General features: G+C 36.6%; 1 protein-coding gene across 2 annotated transcripts in view; it reads right to left on the bottom strand.

The window, feature by feature from the left end:
* Positions 1-23,032, bottom strand: part of ATRNL1 (attractin like 1) — a 525,096-nt gene that overhangs the window by 123,692 nt on the left and 378,372 nt on the right. The window contains exon 27 of one of the 2 annotated variants that reach the window (XM_037400753.1): positions 7,023-7,130. The exons of the other annotated variant lie outside the window; for it this stretch is intronic. Within the exon in view, the coding sequence (XP_037256650.1) occupies positions 7,023-7,130 (108 nt within the window). The remainder of the gene's footprint in view (positions 1-7,022; positions 7,131-23,032) is intronic. 2 annotated transcript variants of the gene reach the window in all.

Here is a 23,032-nt window from a genome sequence, read left to right as displayed (position 1 = left end):
AGATTTAAGAGAGAATACTGAAGCTATTACAGAGCGGACTGGAGATCACGTTAGGCAGATGTACAGTCATGGAGAGACTGGGGGTCAGAGATGACTTAACAGTTTCTGATCTTGCAAGAAAACTGAGGACATAAATCAATGAAGATAACAGCAAAACCATTGGGTCAGAAATATTCAGTAACAGAAAAATAATAGTGTAATGTAGGTAATTAAAGGTGCTCAAACAACAGAAATGGAAAATTTTCAGAGAGTACACAGAAGAAAAAGCTAGGCAGCAAGGCGAATAATAACAAAGACAGAGCTGAAAGGAGAGAAGGTAATGCACCTATGGGTACATGGCACCTGAGAAATTTTTGTCTAACCTGTTCTAAAAAGCTTCCAATAAAAGAAATTCCATCACCTCCCCAGGCAATTGCTTCCAGTGATTCAGGATTATTATGAGAAGTTTTTCCTGATATCCAGCCTAAACCTCTTCTACCACAATTTAAGTCCATTACACCTTTGCTGCCGACAGTGCATGCAAAGAAAAGATCCTTACCCTCCTGATTGCTGCTAACCTTTTGCATATTTCAAGGTTATTCTTTTGACTCCTTTCAATAGTTTATTCCAATTTCCTTGACTTTTCCTTGTAGCTATATTTTCTAAGTCTCTGATTGCTCACATTGTTCTCATCTAGATTCTCTTTCCTCTGGTCCTCCTTGAGCCACAGTGCCACAGAGCAGCCACAGCATTTAGCGAAGCTCTTTCCAATGCCAAGCAGAGCTTGGCTTACAGACATAACATATAGACAATATGGATAATCCAAACTTGGAATCAGCATGAGGTAACCCCCCCCCCCAAAAAAAAAAAAAATGACCAAACAAAACTTTGCTAGGAAAGAAAAATATTAGTTAGGAAAATTACAGTTAAACTCAGGGATGAGAGTTCTAAACCCACCAATTCATCACATGCACATCCAAATCCTTCTAAGGGCAGGTTACAAAAAACCAATGCAACCTTTGTTTCTGACTGACACTGAAAAGAACAAATATGGTAGGTGTCTCTATGTTTCTGCTCCCTTGAGTTCAGCTAAAGTTTTTGCAGCCACTGGAATCATTCGTAAAAAACTGTAACTTGTTCTGTGTGGTCACGGGTGAGCTGGCTCACAGGTTGTATCCTACACTTGGCATTACACCTCCCTCAGCACTGAGCATGACAAGGAGAGAAACATGGATTAGCCAGTGAAACTATCCTCCCCCATCCAGGAAAATGGTTTACCCACAAGATAGTGTGGGATAATGTCTAGTGATCCCAGTGTAACAATAAAGAATGATCAGATTTGATCATATTTGAAACAAAATTCATAATAAATATTTAATGTAATATACTAATATCTTGTTTGAAGTTCCAGTGTTCAGCTCCCCAATAAGCTTGCACAAGCAACAATTGCAACTTTGTAAATTATATAGCATGACTTTTAAGCAAGAAGTAGAAGTATAATGGTCTTTGATAGCTCCTGTTGCCAAATATGTATTGTCTTTATGGTCACTGGAAATGAGATGACCATTCTAGGGACAATTTCATCATTTTCTTAAATAAATTCTTTCTTACAAGGGGAGTGAAGTTATCCTCTGATACTGAGACTAAAATTAGGAACTAAGAATATCAAGGAGCAATGTGATGACCCATAACGAATAGTTGGGAAGAGTCTGTTCCTTGATATTAGACATTATGTCATCAAAACAATGCAGGTGTAATGCCGATGAAGCATACAACTATTTTAATTTTTTTAAAATAAAATAACGAAGTGTGCTTAGGTTGCAATTTGAAAAATTACTTACTGAATTATTCAACATAAACAAGAAAATGAACCCAACTTAACTAGATTTATTTGTAAAGCAAGATAAAAAGTCCTGACATCTTATTGGCAGGAGAAACCAGCAACACAGCTTATTAGTATAAACGTCAACTACTTAAAGCCCACAGACCTCTGGTACAGCATTTTAATGCGTTTTAATAAGTCACTCTGATTTCCAATGGCCATTCCTAGTATAATGCTAGCTACTGGTGTAGATGCATACCTTCCAATTCTTACTCAAATAAATGAGAAATAATAGCCAGTCTTTGCATCACACTTACCAGAGGTGCCTGAAATTCAAAACTCACTTAATGTACCGTAAATATTACTTACTGCTCACTAGAGAAACAAAGCTAGATTTTACTTGAAATTCAAAATCCTTGAGATCATCTTACCTTGTCAGAAGTAGAGAACAATCTAGCACGTGTGATAATTTTACAGGAAATGCAATGACTTGATGGGAAAATGATTGAAAGATTTACTTTTCTGCAGAAATAATTATTAAAGAACATCTCTTTGGACAAAAAAAAAAAAAAAAAAAAAAAAAGAAAAAGCATCCAAGTAATACTGTAAACATATCAAATGGATGATCATAAAAGCAGATCTGCACTTGATCCTTATGCAGGCAATAACACGTGTGTCTTCACTCCAGAAGATGTAGCATGGTAGATGCTGGTGTGCAGAGACTTAGCATGGCCATACACCAGTTTACAGTAGTGCTGACCTTATCTCACAGGCCTAAAGAAAGTATGTGTGCCTGTTTCCAAAATAAAGTAAAATCATGGCCTCTGAATGAACCAGAGAATACTCAAGTTAGGCAAAGCAGGACAGAAAAACATTTTTACTACTTTTCAAGCATGCAGTTTAACTAAAATGACTGTCAGCAGCACAGTGGAAGTGACTCTTCAAAAGTGATTTATATTTTTGGGAAAAAAAGAAGTTGCCTAAAGAAGGCTTGGAATATGAAGATAGCCTAAATGATTTAGCTTTTGGGAATACTGAGCAACAAAAAGCAACCAGGTCTGGAAATAGCTTAGATGTCTAGAAAAGACAAATTAAAGGAATAAAAAATGTTTTAACACCGAGGGCATTGAGTGTCAAGAAGTGTTGTATCTATTGATCTGTGATGCTACTTTAATTTTTTATGATTCTGGTGGTTGTATCACAAAACATCACAATATTCTCAAACTCTCTGGACAAGGTGCTTCTGGTGTTTTCTTACTCTGATCCTTAACAGGCTGTGCTATGTGAAACTGCTGAAAAGGGGACTTTGGGAATTCTTTCTCTGCTTTAGCTGTCCCTGGGACACTGGCCACTTCACTGTAACCCCCCTCGACTGATTCCCTCTTGGGATCCAGAGGTTCAATGACCTCCAGATTTCTTTTCCCCTCCTCTACTGGAGTAACTTTAGGCTGCTCTTGTTCTTCCCAAGAGCAAGGATGAAGAGCGAGGGGTGGCCTGCCTCCAGCCTCACCTTCCCTGGTGAAGGGTCTAGAGAACAAGTCTTATGAAGGGCAGCTGAGGAACTGGGGTTGTTTAGTCTGGAGAAAAGGAGCCTCAGAGAGGACCTTATTGCTCTCTACAACTACCTGAAATGAGGTTGTAGACAGGTGGGGTAGATCTCCCAAGTAGCAAATGATAACACAAGAGAAAATAGGCTCAAGTTGCACCAGGGGAGGTTTAGTTTGGCTATTAGGGAGAATTCCTTCTCTGAAAGGGTGGCCAAGCATTGGAACAGGCTGTCCAGGGAGGTGGTGGAATCACCACCCTTGGAAGTGTTCAAAAAAACTGTAGATGTGGTGCTTAGAGGCATGGTTCAGTGATGGACTTGGCAGTCCTGGGTTAACAGTTGTACTTGACCCTAAAGGTCTTTTCCAGCCCAACATATTCTATGATTCCCTTGTGAGAGTTCATGCAGATTTCATCACTTTCGAGTAGGGAAATGGTGATCGTAATGGAAGCAGATAAAGGTTAGGGTTGGCATGTGTCAAATAAGATAATTGTGCACAAGATTAGTATTGTGAGTACCATGCCACAGCAAGAGCAGGTATTGCTTCATAGATTTAGAATTGGATACTATGCCATCAATATCATTAGCAAGATAGCGGTTGATGTGATAGCAAGAGGGAAGGAGGGCAAGGGAAAAGCTAAATTTGATGTCTTCTGTACTAAGTTTAAACTGACAATAAGATATTTAATAGTTGATACAAGGCTAAAATGACAGAATGGATGACAAGATGAGACTTGTTAATGTCATGTTGTGATTCAGTTACACAGAAAAGCAGCCTGAGAAGGTAAAGATTGATGAATAATATGGTTTAAATTGGGAAGAGCAAAGGCTATTGCCAATGCCTGAAAACCCACTCAGATGACAGGAAACAGGAGGACTATGATGCAGATTAAAGTTTTCCGAAGGAGTTCATATCAAGATACTGTCATTTTGTTGGCAAAACATTAAGAAAGATAGACCGGCTGGTAAAGACTCCAAAGCAGAGAGAGGACAAAATAACAGAGATTCAGCTCTGTAATTCAGACTTTGTAATTTTTTCAGGGGTTTATTTTAATCTGCTTCAAATTGTTGCTAACTGAAAATACACCCAAATATTATCAGTTGTACTATAAGTACCTATACTAGGCAACGATTTTAAGTACAGCATCCACACGCATTATTTTTTTGAGCTATGCTTTCCAAACACTGGGGAAAAAGTGCCTTACAATTGCAAACTAAAACTCTACTGTGCAACAGTTGCTCTGGATATTTACAAATAAATGCAAATAATAAAATAAAAGCTAATCAAATGGCATAGTGGAATTACCACGTAGATATTCATGTGTATACTGACATGTACCAGACCATCAGTATTAATACAGAACCCCAGCTGTACAAAACCACCATCGTGTAAGCCAGGTGACATTGAAGAGCAGCCTTACCATGCAGCTGAACAGGAGACTTGCCGTAATGTCTGGAACAGCTCAATGACGTTATACTGTGCCCGAAGGACTCATGGATTAATACGTCATTGGAAGTGTGGAAGTTATTACAATGTCAATAAAAGTCCAACAATGTCCAAAGTATCAATAAGTAACATACAATGGCAATAAAAGTATGAGGTGAGGGAATGCAATGAACAACCATTAAAACTGGAACCCCTGGTATATCATTGCAAGATCTTCACAATGCCAGTGGAACATTCGGAAGAGAACTACTGTATATTCCTCACTTTTACCAAAACTTTAAAAGATTCCAATGGGCATCAGATAACACAGAATTATTGAAATTGCTTATTGATTCTAATACAACAAAATTACATCATAGCCTTCACACTATCCTATTGTTTAAGCATTGCATCCTGGAAATGCACGTGTGATCCAAATTCCCTTTGTATGAGAGAAAGCTGAGAACGAAGAACAGAATGGCAACAAGGACTTTTAGCGTCCTCTTGCAAACTGAGGATAGACTGGGAATAGAAGCTTAATATAGCTCCTTCTTACAGAATATACATCAAAGGAAAATCAACACCCTGAATCACATTCATTTAAACCTCAGTGCAATGCTTTGTTTTGATATAGATCAGTATACTGTAATTCCAAGGAAATTTTGAATGGACTTCATTCTGTATGTAACTATGTATTAATTAGGAAAAAACCCACTATGGATACTGAATACTAAACAATTATTAGAAAATGCCATGCTAGGTAGAAAAAGCTAATAAAAACCTGTAAAATATAATTAAAATATTTTAGCATCTACCTATTTTAGTGCTAAATTAAAGATATCAGAAAAGAAAATGTGGCAATTAACTTGTGATGTTTACTTCTACTCTAAAGTTTAATTAAATAATCAGTATGTTCAGAATTAGAGTTTGGCTGCCTCAGCTCCCACTCATTGCCTCCCTCTGAAAAGATGACAGAGAGAATGGTCCTAGACACCAGTGCAAAAACAAGGAAATCACATTAAAAAAACCCCAAAACTTTTAACTACAGTGTAGTTTATCCTCAGCCTGAGGGGCTGAAGAGGTCTTCTGTTCCAAGAAAAAAGGAGACAGAAACGTGGTGATATTGGTGAAGTAAGTGTTCTAGTATTTGGTCAGAAAATAACAAAGCTTCTTCAAAGAGATTCGGCATTTTTATTCACTATCTATTCCAAGTATTTAAATTATGCCAGCAAGAACAATTGTGATGGCTTCCCGTACAGTAGCAGGACTGAGCGCCTCAATTCGATAAGTACTCAAGAGCTGATTCTTTTTCTTTCTGCTATGAATCTGTTTTTCACATTGCTCACTTCTCCATGAACCTTAGAGATTTGATAGAGTGTATTTAATCTTCCATTGAAAGAGGCTATTGAGAAAAGTAAGAGAAGCTTTGAATTTGAGAGAAATTGGCAGCAATGAAAAGAAAAGTACAATCTTGAAAGATTTCAGAGCTATCACACCTCATTCCCAGGTCCCACCATAAATAAGATAAAGTAATAACTGTAAACACAATATTGTAAATAAAAGTAAAGGAATAGAGGATTACAATCTACCAAAAGCCCAACCCAGATTAGATATTCATTATTATCCACATATTGTAATTCTCCCTCTATTTTCAGGTGAAACTTCCAGAAGCCATTTCATGCGTTATTACACTATCCCAATATCACATTGCCTTGCATATTACTATTTCTTTTCCAAGGTACTGTAATTACAATAAAAAATGCAGTAATGCAGCCATTAGCTACAAACAAAAATATGCAGTATATTCAGTGTTCTTTAAAACTGTACATATAAAACACAACACTGAAATTCAACTCACAGCTGCTTTTATTATTTATTTATTTGTTGTAATTGCTGTTAATTAAGATAGATGTTAACTAGGGGGCACTGTGTACTTGAAGGACTGAGCAGGTTTGCTCCCTCCTTCATGCCTGTGTCTCGCATTCCTTCAGCTCACATCCATCATGAAAGGACTGCCAGGTGAGCTGACTGTCACTCCAGCACAGGCTAATAGATTCTCCAGTGGCTTTTGTTACAGCTCATGTCACGCTATTAAAACTCTGAGCCTTGAAAACGGCACCGCATACATAGCTGAGGCTTGTCAACTCCAGGTAATCAGACGCTGCTTGGTTTCAGAAGCAGATGCAGATGAGACTAGCAATATAAATATGCAAATCACAATGGTCCCTTGTCAGCACCACTGTTCCTACCTCTAATGGCCCTCGTAGAAAGTCTGTTTGCTCAGCTCCTACTTCCAGTGCTACATCGACAGAAGCAAAGGGGCGGCTGGCCATCTGCTGTCGCTCCCGCATAAGTTGCTGATGAGGAAAAAATGATGTTTTAACAAAACATTAAAAAATGCACCAGATATTAGTCTGCCCTACTATACCTCCCATTAAAACATAAGAATGCAAATAGCATGCAAATAAATAGCCATACTTGAAATATTAAAGGGAGAAAGTTATATTAAATTATCATCATCTATATTTACTCGAGAACTGAGCCTGGATCGCTTATGTTGTCTACAAATGGTCTTGCAGTTTGAACTCTTGATGAAATCGCCAAATGAAAGCTTCCCTAACTGACTGTTCGCTCTAAATAACTTTGCTATTTGTGCAAGTTGCAAGCAAATATGGGAAACGGTTGGTAAAAATAGTTGAGGTTTAATTCCACTGATAATGCATACATTAGAACACCTGCCAAGAACAAGTCCACTTGGCCTTCCAATTTTCATACTTCACTACTAAGCCAGATGGAGTTAATAGTGTCAGGACTCATAATTTTATGCAGTATCTTTACTGCAGTTACTCATATATGGAGAATGATGTCTCAGGATTGGGAAGCCTGCATCAGTGTATTTGAATACCATCAGCTATGCTCACAGAGCTTGTATAATCCCTTCCAATCATACCAGTGTGCTCACAAGTTCCAAGCAAAACCACAAAGCTAACTCATATTTCTTCCTCAATCTGTAATTATGATGCTTATTAAACCACGGTGAATAAAAAAGATGACCAGCACTAGATATTACAGATCTTACTTCACTGGTTCAGTGCAACTAATAAAAGCGTTATTAAATATTTAAAGTGAATGAGTTGTGCAATTAAAGTTGTATGCTCCTTCAACTGAGCAGGATGTCACAGCATCTTGAAGAGACAAAATGCTTGTGAAAATGTTTTATTAGAAAAGATCTGAGTTTCATTTTCTTAGCATTTTTCTCCTTATTTTACCTCTGGAATGCTTAAAATGTTAGAAAAAGGTATTTGAATGTAAATGACACTAGCATTGTGATGTACTGTTTGTAAAAGCCTTTGAAATAATAAAAGGTATGCAAGCAAATATTTGCTGGCAGCTTGCTAATAAACACTTGATTTAAAAGTCTGTTACAAATTTTGCAATACTTCTCATGCATTTCATCTTGACTTCCATTTTAAGATTGTCTGTAGAAATCTAAAGAAGAGCTCATAACATTAAAAGCAGAAGAGCACGGTAGTCTCCTAACGCATACTCGGTACATTCCTGAGGCCGCCTTGTTATCAGCGTGCAGTGCATTTGCCAGTAAGCACCTGCGCAAACGGGCTTCCAGTGTATCATGCCAAGAGACGTCTGTGGGTGAAACTGGATGATTTATATTCAGAATAAATAAAAGCCTAGCGTGAATATCTAAATGGTTAAAAATTATGGGTTTAACTCTTCATTTAAAAATGAAACTGGTCGTCTCTGTATACTGAGTTACATCAGTGCTGATTTTTACAGCCAGAAAGCACTGTGACGCCCCAGCCTTACCAACAACTTGACAAGGCTACAAAAATTTAAAGCACAAAATACTGAGTCACTACATGCTAAAATTACCATATCTAGCTCTTTTTTTCTTCCTAAAATAACAAAAATTAAAGAAAACAATGTTATTACAGTGGTCCTGCCATATGGAACTCATTACAGTATTGTAGCTATTGGCAAATTCTTACTTACTCTTTAATGGGAAACCCAACATTGTTTTAAAGAAACAGAATTGCTTGGGGAAAGTATTTAAATGAACAGAACAACGCTCCAAATGCACAAACAATTATTTAAAAGATTTACTTAACACAGACTATAAAGGAATGTATATTTGATATGCTCTCTGTTTTTTAAAGCCAGCAGTTTTCTTCACCTCTGCTCTTGTTTATCCGTTGGGTGAAACCTTCTCATTCAGTGACACAAGTTTGTCACTGCAATTTTGATACTCTCTCATTTGAGAAGACTGCTACAAAGATTCTTAATTAGCTCTGGAAAGAAGAATGGAAACTCTAAAATGTCCGGCTGCCCATGAAGCGCTGCTGAGTTTGGCATCTAAGCACTTGTACATCAAAGAGAAGTGCTCTATTCAAAATACTGCTTCTTTCTGCTCAGCACTTTAAAGCTCCCTGTAAGGGGCAGAACAGGAAAAACGAGATGCAATGAGGAGAAATACAGGAAGATACGGTGTTCAAAATCAGTTTTGTGGCTGGAAAAGATCTCTAACTCCTACCATCTGCAACCGCCCGTGTATCAAGACTTGGACAAAGGCAAAGTTTCAGTTACAGAAACTCTTGTGAGTCAGATTATGGCAGGGCAGGTGGCATCCAGGTGTGTCACCCTGGGCTTCACTCACACCGTTTTCATGTAGCCCCTATGGGTGGGGGGAAATTCCCACAATTCAGCCATAGGCCAAGAAACAGGGAAAATCTCCGAACATGGACATTATGAGAAGAGGGAAGAAACTCTTCCTTACATTTTTCTTAGCAGTAAAAGAGATTTAAAAAAACACTGATATTTCATCATAGCTGAAGCAGAATAAACATGGGATAGCGGTAAGTGGAACTACACTGGAATTAGTTATGTACTCATATTAAAAAAAAAAGGCTTTTGCAAATCATACGAACAAAAAAATAAATACATACTTCAGTAATCAGGGATATTGGAGACAAATAATAGATTGATATTATCAACATGTAATATCTGAATATTTTATCACACATTTATTTTATATTTAGAATTAAGCACATGCCTAAATATTCACCAAAAACTACGGGAAATTCAAATCATTACTTTCTCAGCATAAGACTGAGAAATTAAATGAACGTTTATCTGACTGAGCAGACAAACCGATTTCAAGGTTTACCATAATTTTAAATCTCATTAAGTACAAGGGTATTGGCAAGATTAATTGTTTAGGTATCTCTATTGTTTTGCAGGAAATTCTAAGTATTAATTTATACCCTTATATTAAAGAGTTTTTCTTGTATAGAATTATAATTGCTATCAGTGAAAAACTGTAAGATGGTAAGATACTATAAATTAGTTCAATTTCTCACTCAAAACCTATAGAATTTGAAAACATTTCTTAAAAAAAACATTTTGACATAATTAGTCCCTTGTCATGGAAATACACATTTCACCTGATTCTTCATGGACATGGACACATCTTGGCCAAGATGATGTTAATTTTGTTTTGGCATGCTAGTTAAATGAGTACCTTTGAATGAGGATCTGCTTCCCCACCTAAAATTATATCACAGGAAAGTATTTGCCTGGGTATACAATTAAATTTTACATTGATCAAAAAAATTCTCATGGGGGATACTTCTCCTCTGATCAGTGCAGTTTGGAGTGAATTAAAATGTTTTATGGCATCTTGTATAAACTTCTATAAGAAAATGTGTTTGTTGCAAAGTTCTTATATAAGTAGAAATGTTTCACTAGTTTTTCATTTGGTTGATAATATTTAGCCTTAATTTCAAAATATTTTAACACCCATATTGTAATCATGTACAATAAAGCACTCAATGCAAAGTACATATTACAATGATTTAATATTAACAGAATACAATATTTCAGCAATTCAAGGCTGACATGTTTCAAATCTTTTCTATTTTAGGAAATGTTACCATTTTACTTCTTTTTCCTGCTTAGAAGACTTCTTTTCTTTTCTCTTCTCTTTTTTTTTTTTTTTTTTTTTCTTTTTTAATAACTTGGTCTCTCATGTGGAATAGGATAGTGTTTTAAACTTTCTCTATGCTCTTCTCTTCACCTTTCAGCATAACTGTCCTAGAAAAGCCATAATTGAAGAAAACCCAATAACATACATGCCATGTTAGGAACTAGGACAGGTGTACTTCCTCTTTGCTATACACTAACAGACATTCTTGAGGGACTGATAGATTAGGATCATTGAAAAGGATGAGAACATTTTACTGCCATAATAGGATGAAAAAAATATTCTTTCAAAGATCTTTCTGCTGCTGCTTGGTACTTTTATGGGCTAGCTTAGCCCACTGGCAAACAAGGTACGTGTTAGAGTGTGCCATAAAGCGTGCACGTCCAACTTCATGGGCAGCTTGACAGCTTGAGTAGGGATAAGGGGTGGCAAACACTTGTAAAAATGTTGGGAAGACTTCTGATTGCCAGATCAAAAATGTTTTCATTTTGGCTGTTAGAGCCAGGCAGTCGTAGTACACTATTTCAGAAATAAGGAAGGATATGGTAGTTGAAAGGGTACCTATTATTTTAACAACAGCAACAACTGTCTGGGTTTTCTTCTTTCACATCTTAGATTCCTTTTTTTTTTTCTTTTTTTCTTTTTTTCTTTTTTTTTCTTTTTTTGGGGGGGGAGGGGGATGGGTGGGTGTTTGTTTGGGGTTTGTTTAATTTTTTTTGGTTATTTTTTCATAGATCACATCACTATCAACACTGTACCAGGACATTCATGAACTTGTCAAGGTGAGTGTTCAAAACCATGAAGAATGCTAATTCTTTAATCTCTCTGGCAAGTGCTCTCCAGTCCAGTGCTGCACTACCTCCTAGTGACAAAGATTTTCCAAACGTCTAATCTGAAATTCCTATTCTGTTTATTCATCACCCAGCTCTGACTTGTCTAAAATTACAACTCAGTCTCCTCCTTTTTCTCTCTTCTGTGCTGTCAACTGCTGATGTGAATAACACCAAAAGGCTACAACAAAACAATTAACAATGCTACACATGAAATCTGAGTTTTATAGGGAAAGTGTTTGCAACGGTGAAAAATGTCAAAACCTCATGGAGAGTTGCATTGCCTAATTTCTGATCACACTGCAACTGTCAAACTCCAAGGGTTAAAAGAATTAAAATGTATGCAAATGGCCAGCCCTGCAAAAACAGAGTCTCTATAAGCAGAGCAGTTCAGTCATTTATTGCATATTCTTGAGGTTTCTTATTGCCATATCTAATCAACAGAAGGAACTTAAATGGGTTTAAATGACTACACAGATCTGAGTGGACCACAGGCACTTCAGTTAGAAACACAATTTAATTCCCTTAAAAAAAATCTTAAATTCTCATTGTCAAACTGAATTATACATAGTGATAGTTCAATGAAGCTCTAATTATTAGCTTTAGTTTGCACGAGACAAAGATTGCCTTGTCTGTAACGTTTCTTGTTGTAACTCTTGGTGTTACAAATCTCTTTAAATTAAATTAGCTATTTACATATCTGGAAAGGAAAGCTGTTTTTCATTTACATGTTGAATAACCTATTTGACTTGGCTAATTTCCAAATCAGCTGATTTCACTGGAAAGGCATATCATAGTCATTAAACTGTTCTGTTGATTTGTAGGTGAAATACGCTCACCACTCCATGATTGCAGGAGATATAGTGACTGTAAGAGGTGGACAAAAGCTGGCTTAAGAAACCAAGCAGCAGGAATAACCATACTTATGACAGTAGTCTGACAATCAGGATTCATTTATTCTCTCCATCATGAACTTCCTAAATAATCCTGGTCATTTGCTTTCCCTGTGCCTCATTTCCCACTCTGTTAAGTGGAAACTGCCCTGATGCAAGAGTGCATTCAGGTAGACAATGAGATATTACAATGATGGACATAGTATAACATGCTATATGCACTGCAAAACAGACTTTACAGAAACTTCCTAAGGTATCAGGACCTATTTCATGCCACTTTCTCTAAAATTGCCTGAAGAAAAAGTGCTCTTAGTCGTGTGCAAGGTCTGTCATGGGAAAAAATGAGAGGAGTTATACTTCTTGTCCTAGCTTTACACTGAATAAAATGAAGGGTTATTTAAACTAGACACAGTCCAGCAAACAACAGCTAAGACATACTTAAAATACAGTGTACACATCCCAAAAAATAACAGTTCCAAAAGGTCAAGTTTTTATGTATCCCTTTTGGAAACCAAATACCAGTCGTCTGCAATTTTACTTGAACAAATCAAAAATGAGAAAAAAAGATGAGCCCTGAAAAGGTCATTTTGTTGCTAGATCCAAGGAACAGACATTTAATGTATTACACATTAGCAAGCAAAGAGCGAGATGTGAATCTACTGTGACTTCAGGTTCTGGACCTTTTTGATTCTGGAAGAGAATTCCCATCTCTAAAACACTCAGAGTATGAAAAGCTGCTTATTACAATGGAAATGGCATATGGTTTAGGCTTGTTTGACAGTAATATATGGAGCTTCATGTTACAATAAAGTTGTGATCAATCCTTCAGAATTTTTCCCTGGAGATTAATTTAGCATAGGAAGATTTTTTGGTGCTAAGAATCAATAATAAGCTCAAATTTCAATTCACTGCTTTCGAATTTAAGAACGCCTAAACAAGATCGAATCCTATTATCTCTTTCCTTTATATCACTATGAATCTAAGTTGCACATTTACACTGCTCTGTAACCATAGATATTTCCTCTTGAGGTACTTCAGTCTTTCTGTAGGCCTTGCTAAATGCAGAATTGCACTCTTCTTCCTAATCAAGTGGGTTTAAAAAATCCTTTCAGCAAATTGTTGATTATTTGGCTGTTAGCGAGCAGAGCCATTTTCAATTTACAGAAAATTTCTAAAAATGCTTGTTCTGTAAACTAATTCTATGTACAGAGAACAAGAGAGCCCGACCCACTAACTATATATGTTAAAATATTTCTACATAAGGCATTCTATGGTGTTTGCCCAAGGACAGATATTTATAAATGAATATACTAAAATATGTGTTAAAATTAAGTATTTCAGAATATAAAAGAGAGATTCAAGTATCATATTATGCAAACTGTTCCTTGTAACTCTTGCATTTACAGTGATGGTCACATAAATAATGCTTTTCAAAATGTGTTCTAACGAATTGCTAATACTGATAGCGTAGTATTTTAAACGTAAGTGCCAACTTTATAAATGGAATACACACAGTATGAAACTACCTTACCTTAACAAAATCTCAGTGCATCCTATTGATATTATTAAGCTACTGCTTTTGAAATGAGGCATCATGAATATTAACCATTATTATCACAATTGTTAAAAACGACTTTAATTACTTACCTTTGACAACAGATGTCAAACTGATAATTCCCATCTCTGAAATAAAGTTTTAGGCTGCTCCTATAGCAATTCAGATTGCTTTAAAGATAGTAAATATGGTCTAATAAAAGAAACCGGGTAAAAGTGGTACCTCATGAGATACCTTTGTCCCCCCCCTTGTGCATCGGTCCTACACAAAGGCATGTTGCAGAGTGATTATGATCCTTCTAGCAGATGTGTAAGTTTCTTAAAAAGGCCCCAGTGATGGAGGTTCCACAGTCACCCCAGAAGTCCAGAGTGCCTGATGATCCCCATGCTGGAAAGGTCTTTTCTAAAATCTAAATTAAATCTTCATGCTGACATTTAGAGCCAATTGCTTCTTGTCATGTCTACAGAGGAGAGCATTCCCTGCCTAAGAAAAAAAAAAAAAAAGCCACGAAAACTTCTTTACAGGAGTTCTTTATAAATTTAAAGTTTCCCTTTAACCTTCGCAACTGCAAACACAGGTATGTAAGATTATCTTGCCACTCCTGCTCCCATTTTCAGTGCTCCCCTCTGTACTGTCCAAGTGCCAGACACCTGTCAAAAAGTGGGACCCTAGACCTCACATGGCACAATACAAAGGGTCACTTTGCAGGCCTTACAGAACCTTTTGTTGAGAATGTTATGCCAGCATCTTTGCTACAAAAGAAGCATGGTGGCATAGTCACTTCTGATTCATGATCATCCCACCTCATTTTTTCAGTGTTCTTACCAAGCTCATTGCCCATTTACCCCTACCTGGTTTTTTGCAGGTGGCTACTTCTTTCTCAGTGCAGAATTGTATATTTTCCAATTACGGAATTGTGGAATTGCAGCTTTTTAACCCATTATTTCAGACTCCCCATCTTCATTTGTACAGATTATAATTCTGCCCTATAATATGTTTCCAGTCTCTCTTACTTCAGTGACAGTTACACATGCGATAGACACAGTCCATCTCAACAACAAAATCAGATCCCAGCAGAAGCCCGCTCGATATACCTTTCTCTTTTCACAATGAATGACTTATAACTACTCCAAGAATACAGTTTTACATTAACTTCCATCCTTACCTAAAGGTCTTCTAGTCTGTTGTACCAAGAAATCAGTTTATCTTGACATGATTTAGACACGAATAAGTAACATTGAGTGCCATTCACATCCTCACTTTCTTCTAAATTATTAGAGATTTAAAAAATTACTTATTCCAGTACTTTCCCAAGAATTAATGATAAATTGTCTGGTGTCTAATTGCCCAACCCTTCCTTTTCCCCATTTTTTTCTGAGATAGGAATTAGTTGTCCCTTTCTTGACCCTCACCTGTCCTAGCTGAAGTCTCATAACCCTTACAGGTGCTGGGATCACATACATGCTTAGCCAGTTCTCTAAATGTTCTAGAATAAGTTTAATCAGTTTATCCAATCTGAAAATATTGGACAAGTATTTTATAGCACATCTTTCTACATTACTGCTTAATATCATATCCCTTTTACACTGTAGGTAGTAACAGACTTTTAAAGAGGCCTTAATTAAAGCACTTTTTAAAACAGGCTTTTCCTAGCACAAAGTCAGAAAGATGGGGCGTCCTGTTACTTTAAAGAGATGTTCAAGTGCAGGACAAGTAGATTTTAATTTGCAGATAATGTCAACACATTTTTTAAACTGCCAGACAACAAAAAGGGTAGGCACTGGATTTGTTTCCTGTGTGAACACATACAGTCCAAATTATGAAGACTGAATTGAAACTGTGCTAATTTAGAAAAAGTTGAAGTTTCTGAAACATACCTGGACCCTAGTGACTTCAGATGATCAAAATCTGAATTATTTTTTTTTCAGATAACATTGAATCCCAGGTTTATATTTATTTTTGTTCCCTATTTTCTTCCTACTTCTTTTTTTTTTTTTTAATAAATTCTATCATATAAAGTAAAAAATTATGAAAGGAGAGAAATAAAAACCAGTGAACAGGAAAACAGGTCTGTAGTCAGTTTCCCTTTATTATTACCTCTAATTCTGTAAAAGAATCTATTATTTGAGATTACTGGTACACTGATAAAGTGACAATGTAAATGAAACCTTTTAAGTGCAGTATCATTGCCAGTTATGCAACTGGTCTAAAGTGGTACTTTTAAGCTTCTTAAAGCAAAAATGACATTACCATTAAGGAAGGTAAACTGGTGATGCACCATGACTCACTGATGCCTTTAAATGCTTTCAAGCTTTAACTCTTAAAGTATTAAGCAAAACAACAATAATTTTCCTTGCCTTGTAAAGGGGACCAAAAAGGGCTAGATTTTCCAGTAGTCCTGCCTGTGTCGGGATGGAAATTCCCTGGTTTACATGGATCCTCAGTGTAAGGAGCTGAATAGCTTTGCTATTGCAAGCTGAACGAGCACACCACACTACCCTGTGCTACTATGTTGGGCGAGGAAAGCTCTTCTAAACAATGCTTACAAAAGTTGAGCCTGTGTTACTTGACTACCTCCCTTCCTTTTCATTAAAAAGGCTCACTCTGCCACTGATAGCCTTTGTAGTTCAATCGCCCCATCCAGGAGAAGCTCTAAACCCCAGTATCAAATGATTAGTAAAACCATAGTTTTAAGTTATAGCTAGGATCAGGAACTGTGGGGGAAAAAAAAAAAAAATCTGGTCACTCCGAATGTACAGAAAATCCTTGTACCAAATCCTGTCCACCTAGCATTTTCAGCAAGAAGGGGGTTAGCTAATCAACATAAAACTAGGATACTGATCTAAAACAGGGGTGCTTGTCCAAAGAAATATTCCAAACTTCACAATTTGCACACCATCCCTAGTACATTCAGGTCAGCAAGAATTTGGCATACTCTGCTAGAGGGAATGGCATGTGGCCCCAGCCAACTCGTTTTGTGCAGGCAAGCAAACAGCTTTGCAACAGATGCAGTTCTGTTATCCAGCCAGAGTAATAACGTATATTAAAGCAGCTTTTCTTTGTTCATGTTGTTTCTAAGTTTGAAACAACTGTTTCAGCAGATGTGAGATGTTACACCTTTTAATGATGGTGGCCCAAGAATACTTAATAAATTGATTGCAAAGCTTTCTGCTCCTGCCATAGAACTAAGAAAGCAAGGACACTGACCATCCCTTACCTTTGAAAGAAAATAAGAAACCAAGGCAGTTTGCTCTGAGTTCAAGTATCTTGAACAGGAAAGTATGAATAACAAGAAACTGCTAAGATAAGGAAGTCTGAAGCTTGTAATATTTTAATGGAGAATTATTTTAAGAGTTGAACCGCTACCTAGCAAGCTACAGCTACTGAAGGGACTAGAACCTGTCTAATCTCCTAAAATGTTTAAGCTACATCAGAATTTCAGAAATAGAGGGCTTTCAAGCATTAAATACCCTAATCCTACAGTCTAACATTCAGTTCTGAAATAAGAAGCACAACACTAATTCCAAGAGACTATCCTAGCAGTATCTGTAGCAGCAGAAGTTGGGTTGTTATCCTCTTTATCTTGATAACAATTTTGTGCACAATCCAGGTGCCAACAAGGCAGTGCAGCTTTCCCAGCAGCGTTCCTACAAGGGGTTGCACCAGTCTGTGTGTGGACGTACTCTACATATTTGAAAAAAATACTGTGAAGAAGCTAATCCTCACTGCTGCCACACTGAGACTTTCAATACAGAAGTGACAGAGAGTGTAAATCAAAGTGCTCTGGCATTTTGAGCTCCAGTCAGACTGTTTCAAGAGAGAAGTGGGACGATTTAGAGTTCATCAATTCTATCACATCGAATTAGCCTCCATCACTGGCTTGGCTCGACAGCTTTCATCTATTTTAATTTACAACAGAAAGGACATCCAAGTACAGCATTGTGGCAATGACACAGTCAAAGGGAAGCACAGCACTTCTGCTTCACAGCAATGGCAGGCTTGGGGACAGCTGCTTCTGCTGGGTCAACATCTCCAGCCACTTTAGGTTCTTTCATTTGTTTTGCTCTGACACCCCTCATCCTCATTTAAGGTAGCAATATGCTAAACATCTTCTTAGCAGTCCTGTGGTGACTGTCTTTCTATGAACACCTTTCTGTATACATCTACCTTACAGAGTGATCTACTTTTGCAGTTAAATCCTTAAAAACGAGCACGCTACCGGAATGCTATTGTAACTGTATGTGCTTAGGACATCAGTTAGCTATTTTAAAGGAAAATCACTATCAGTAAACTGTTAGAATTTGCCTTCCAAATGTCAGACTTTAAATTTGAATTTGCCATGGTTATTTGAAGGCACTGACAGTGCAATAATTTAAATCACAGCGAAACACAGAAAAGAAGCATTGGAGAACCTTACACAGGTATCACTTTACAAATTATTTTATATTTAGAATTCACCCCTTTGCTACGGATGTGATCACAAGCCCCGTGCATCATTTAAATTGCAGTTCAGAGACTTAGACGGATTCAAATGGAAAATGGGCCCCGTGTTAGCCCTCTCCATGGTAGCACAGTGGTGAATTAGCCCAACAGGGATGAAAAGCCAGCTTTACTATTTCTGCCACAATAAATACTAAGAAATAAACCGACAGAACAAAAGGCTCTTTTCCACATAGCATCCAGCTTCCTTCTTCTCCTAAAGAAAAGATTTATTGATACAGGAAAATGAAAATAGGCATTTAAAAATGTATGTATTGCAATGATTGTGTCACCAGAATAAGCAGGCTTCCAAAAGGGTATTTCCATACTCTCCCATCAGTTACTGTGCATATTGGCATTATGTCTGTATCTTTTTTGCCTGTTTTTGTCTAATGTGGCCCATTTCCAAATTAAATACTGCAAGGTTTAGGCAAGTCAAGGTCATCTCTCCCATTCCTTTACTTCTTCCCTAAGCTTCACTTTGCTGGTAGGACTTTAAGTAGTGAAATACTAATAGACTTTTTTATGGCAATGATACAGTTGTTTTAATAATTGTACCAGATCAGAATGCTTAGAGACAAATAAATTATCAGAATTTCTGACTGCTAATTTTTAAAGACCCTCATGTGATTTTAGGAGTGATAAATACTAAGCAAAAACTTTGAGACAGTATTGTCTTTTACCTGGAATCTTAATTGGTTCCTTCTTTTTATATACAGTCTTATACAGTTTGTATAAAGAGCAAATAAATACAACAAAATGTATTCATGGCTCTCCTCTTACAAAACTGAAAACATAAGACATTGTTATATTTTTCCACGATATGGCCCTTTCCACACAGGAATCTTTTACCTGCATTAGAGAGTGCCATAACTTTTTCAAGAATGTTGACTTGTTTTCTGTTATTTGTTCCAGCTGGAGACATATTGGTTTAAAATGTCAGGGAACCTTCTAGGTGTTAATGGATTTTTATATGGGCATCTGCTAAATGCTTTCAAATTTACAACACCATACTGTATGAGACAGCTGGAATTTCATTAATTGAAATTTATTTACCACAAAAAAAAAAAAAAATCAACACCCATAATTGGGAGACAAAAGAAAACAAAGATATGATCTATGACTCAAAGGTGCCACACATATCAATGTTTTTCCTCAACAGACCTCTATTTATCACAAGGCATGCAAAGGAAGGACTCCCCCTCAGGGGCTTCTTAAAAAGAGCGTGACAGCTATGATTTGGCTAATTAATTTTCCCTACTTATTTGGAGTTAAGTATTCTAGTACTTAATGCTCAAACCCTTCAACATAAGTTTTTATTCTCTTACTTGGGGCTATGGTGTTTGCTTCATTATTAACATGGAAAAAGTTATTTCTTGATTACATGAACTATTGTTATTTAAATAGTTGTATATTTAAAAACACACACAAATTAAGGATGATACCTCTGCAAAGATACATTTACATTCTTTATATCATCTAAGTGAGGACCAACAAAACTTCTGCCTTTGTATCTGGGAAAGGATCAGTCTCAACATTAGACCTAGCCCAGGTTCAATATGCCACAGGGCAGCAGGTGAGCAGCACGCTGCAGAGCGGGCAGTTCCTTTCTGCGAAGCAAAGATCAGGCTCCTGCCAGTAAAGCTGAGCCGAGTGACCACAGATATGTGAAGTGCAAGAGCAGTGGTGTGGTGTGATGATCTGAAAGGATTCTCTGATCCTTCCCTGCCACACAGGTGTGGAATAAATACGGAAGTTGTTAAAGGTACTACAGAAAAAACTTCTGGATAATGCCTCCCCTTCAGCTTCCCTGCATTGGTGGAGAACTCTTTCTCCATTGGTGCTCAATGCTTTTGACAGTGCTCAAGACAAACTCTTTAAGATTTGGCACTAGAAATTGAGTACATTGGTCCTGATGGCCTCAGCTACTGCCATTAGGAGATGAGAAAGATGCTTTTCCTCACCTGGTTAGACCGAATCCTGTAATACGGGGTGGGGGAAGGGGGTTGCAGCTTCCTATCCACTGGGAGATCTTGCTTTGGTTGCTCAGTGCAACTGTTCGTTATGCCCCAAGTGCAGGCGGAGTGCCGTGTGGAGTCTGGAAAGCCCAGTTTGGAATCAGAGACCAGAAATCAACACAGGCACCTCGGTGTTGTTAGGACACGGACCTGAAGAACTAACATCAGCTGTGATTTTCCTTATGTGCAACCTTAACCCTTGGATTAGGAGAAATTAACATCAAAATCTAGCAGCAGAGAGAGACACGTCGATGACCAGCAAAGGAGGACTGAACAGTCACACTCAGTGGATTATTAAACTCAGCATTACTGAGTTAAGAATGTACACAGCCACAGGTTACTCTTAACTATATTACGTCCTTTATGTCCTATACGGCCATTTTTGAGGGTCACTATGTAGGAGTGAGTTACACCTGGGTAACCAGCTCCAAAGAGGTCCTGACAAATAATTTGGTTATATTTGGCAATTTTTTTTTGAAACTTATACATGGTTTAAAATGAAAATAATGATATTGTCCCCACAGGTTATTACTTTAACTTCTTATGAATATTACAATGAAGTAGGAAGTTTAAATATTTTTGTTTTCCAACTATATATATATATACATATATATTTAGGAAGAAGTTACAATTGCCAATATCTGTGATTTAACAATCATCCACCATAACAATCATACTAACATCCACCCTATATAAGTACTCTAAATTATCTGTTTTACATCTTCTGCTTTTCCCATGCTCCAGCACAAAAGGTGGGCAAACACAACCCTAGCAAATTTAGTTTCATACAAGAGTATCCTCATACCTACAAACCGTTGGTTGTAAGACTACAGCCTTATTAGGAAAGAAAAATTAATAACTTTGAAACAGGATTTGTATATTTGCCTTGCTTTATAATTTATCAGTATGTTGACTCTCTTCCATTTCAATTCTGATGAATGAATCTTATGATTTCAACAGTAAAGATTTGCTTGCAGTTATATTTCACTGGCCTTTCCACTAATGTGCGTTCATTCCTGTCCTACAGGCAAAAGTCATTTCTGCGATTCTCAATCTTTGACAGAGGGAAATTTTGACCTAATTTTCTACAGCTTTAAAGGCAAAACATGTCAATGACTTTTAAACATGGCTTTTTAAATGCAAGTGAAAAAAAAGGTGCTTCAATAAAAAGAAATAAATTAAAATTGTGGTAGATTAAATTATTTTGTTTGAAAGTGGAACCAGTCACATCCCACAAACACAATCTTCCATTTGACTGTACCAATATTTCAGATACATTGTGATTAGACCAATTAAAATGATTTGAGAGTATATCTGTTTTTCTGCATTATATCACTTGGTATAAGTCCTCATGGGTTTTTATTCTGAAAAATGCAAAAATTTCAAAAATATATATCTTAAAATGTATTATCAGCTGTAGTCTCTCTTCCTATGCTGAAAATAAAATAAGTTCTGTTCACCTGTTGAGCACCCAATATTTATGACAATCAGTTTATGTATGGTCTAGTATGGATTTAAAAATATGTTCATATTTTTAAAAAAACTCTGGCTTATTTGATTGCAAAAGTACAGATTGTACAATTTAGTGCTCAACTCAGAAATGAATGGTGTTTGGATCTGAAGTAGTCCAGAGGAAAAACCAAAACATTCACAGATGCAGGAACACAGACTCGTGTACACTAAACACTTCAGCTACTTAGTCCTCTTCATTTATATTCAATAAGTCAAGACTTACTGCAGCTGAGTATCTCAATTATTTTTTTAAAGTCCCTGCACTGTAACCACATTATGTATACAACAAAGATCAGGACCTTCCCTAATTATGTCCTGCTCAATTTTCAGAAAACTAAATGTGAAACATACAATATGAAGTACACTAATAGTAAGAGTTGGTGTCACTCAGACTGACAAGATCCAAGATATGCTAAACCAGAATCGTGCACACCAGAAATAAAGTTAACGGTGAAAAGCAGAATCAAGGAAAATGCTCAGCATCAGCTGCAAAAATGTCATGTTTCTTTTTCTCAGATGTTTACTTTTTGTGTCTTCAATGTGATTTAAAAAAAATAACAGCATTCCACATCTTATCAATGAAAGATACCCATTTTTTTAGTTCTCAGTTAATGATAAATTCTGATTTGTTTTTCTGATAAATCTTAAGTTCTGCTTCTGCAAATGTTTTTGCATTTAGTTACGCATAAACAACATAGAAACATGTAGATATTATTTTACAGTTTGATTCATCTTGTCTTGAGTATTACCATAACAAACAGTTAGAGTGATTTGCATAAAGGAAGACTGTCCAGTATTTAGTATTAAATAAAACACAGTTAAGTCTCATGGGATAAAGTCATTGCCTTTATGTTTTCATCTATTACCTATATTGTGTATTTAAATATATTTTATCTGGTATAATTAGAAAACTAAAAATTTTGTCAAATTCAGTTTAGTGTAAAACATACATTGAAAATTTGCAATATGTAGGA

This window comes from Falco rusticolus, chromosome 9 (assembly GCF_015220075.1).
Source record: "Falco rusticolus isolate bFalRus1 chromosome 9, bFalRus1.pri, whole genome shotgun sequence".
Lineage (NCBI taxonomy): Eukaryota > Metazoa > Chordata > Aves > Falconiformes > Falconidae > Falco > Falco rusticolus.
This window is presented reverse-complemented; position numbering and strand designations above follow the sequence as displayed.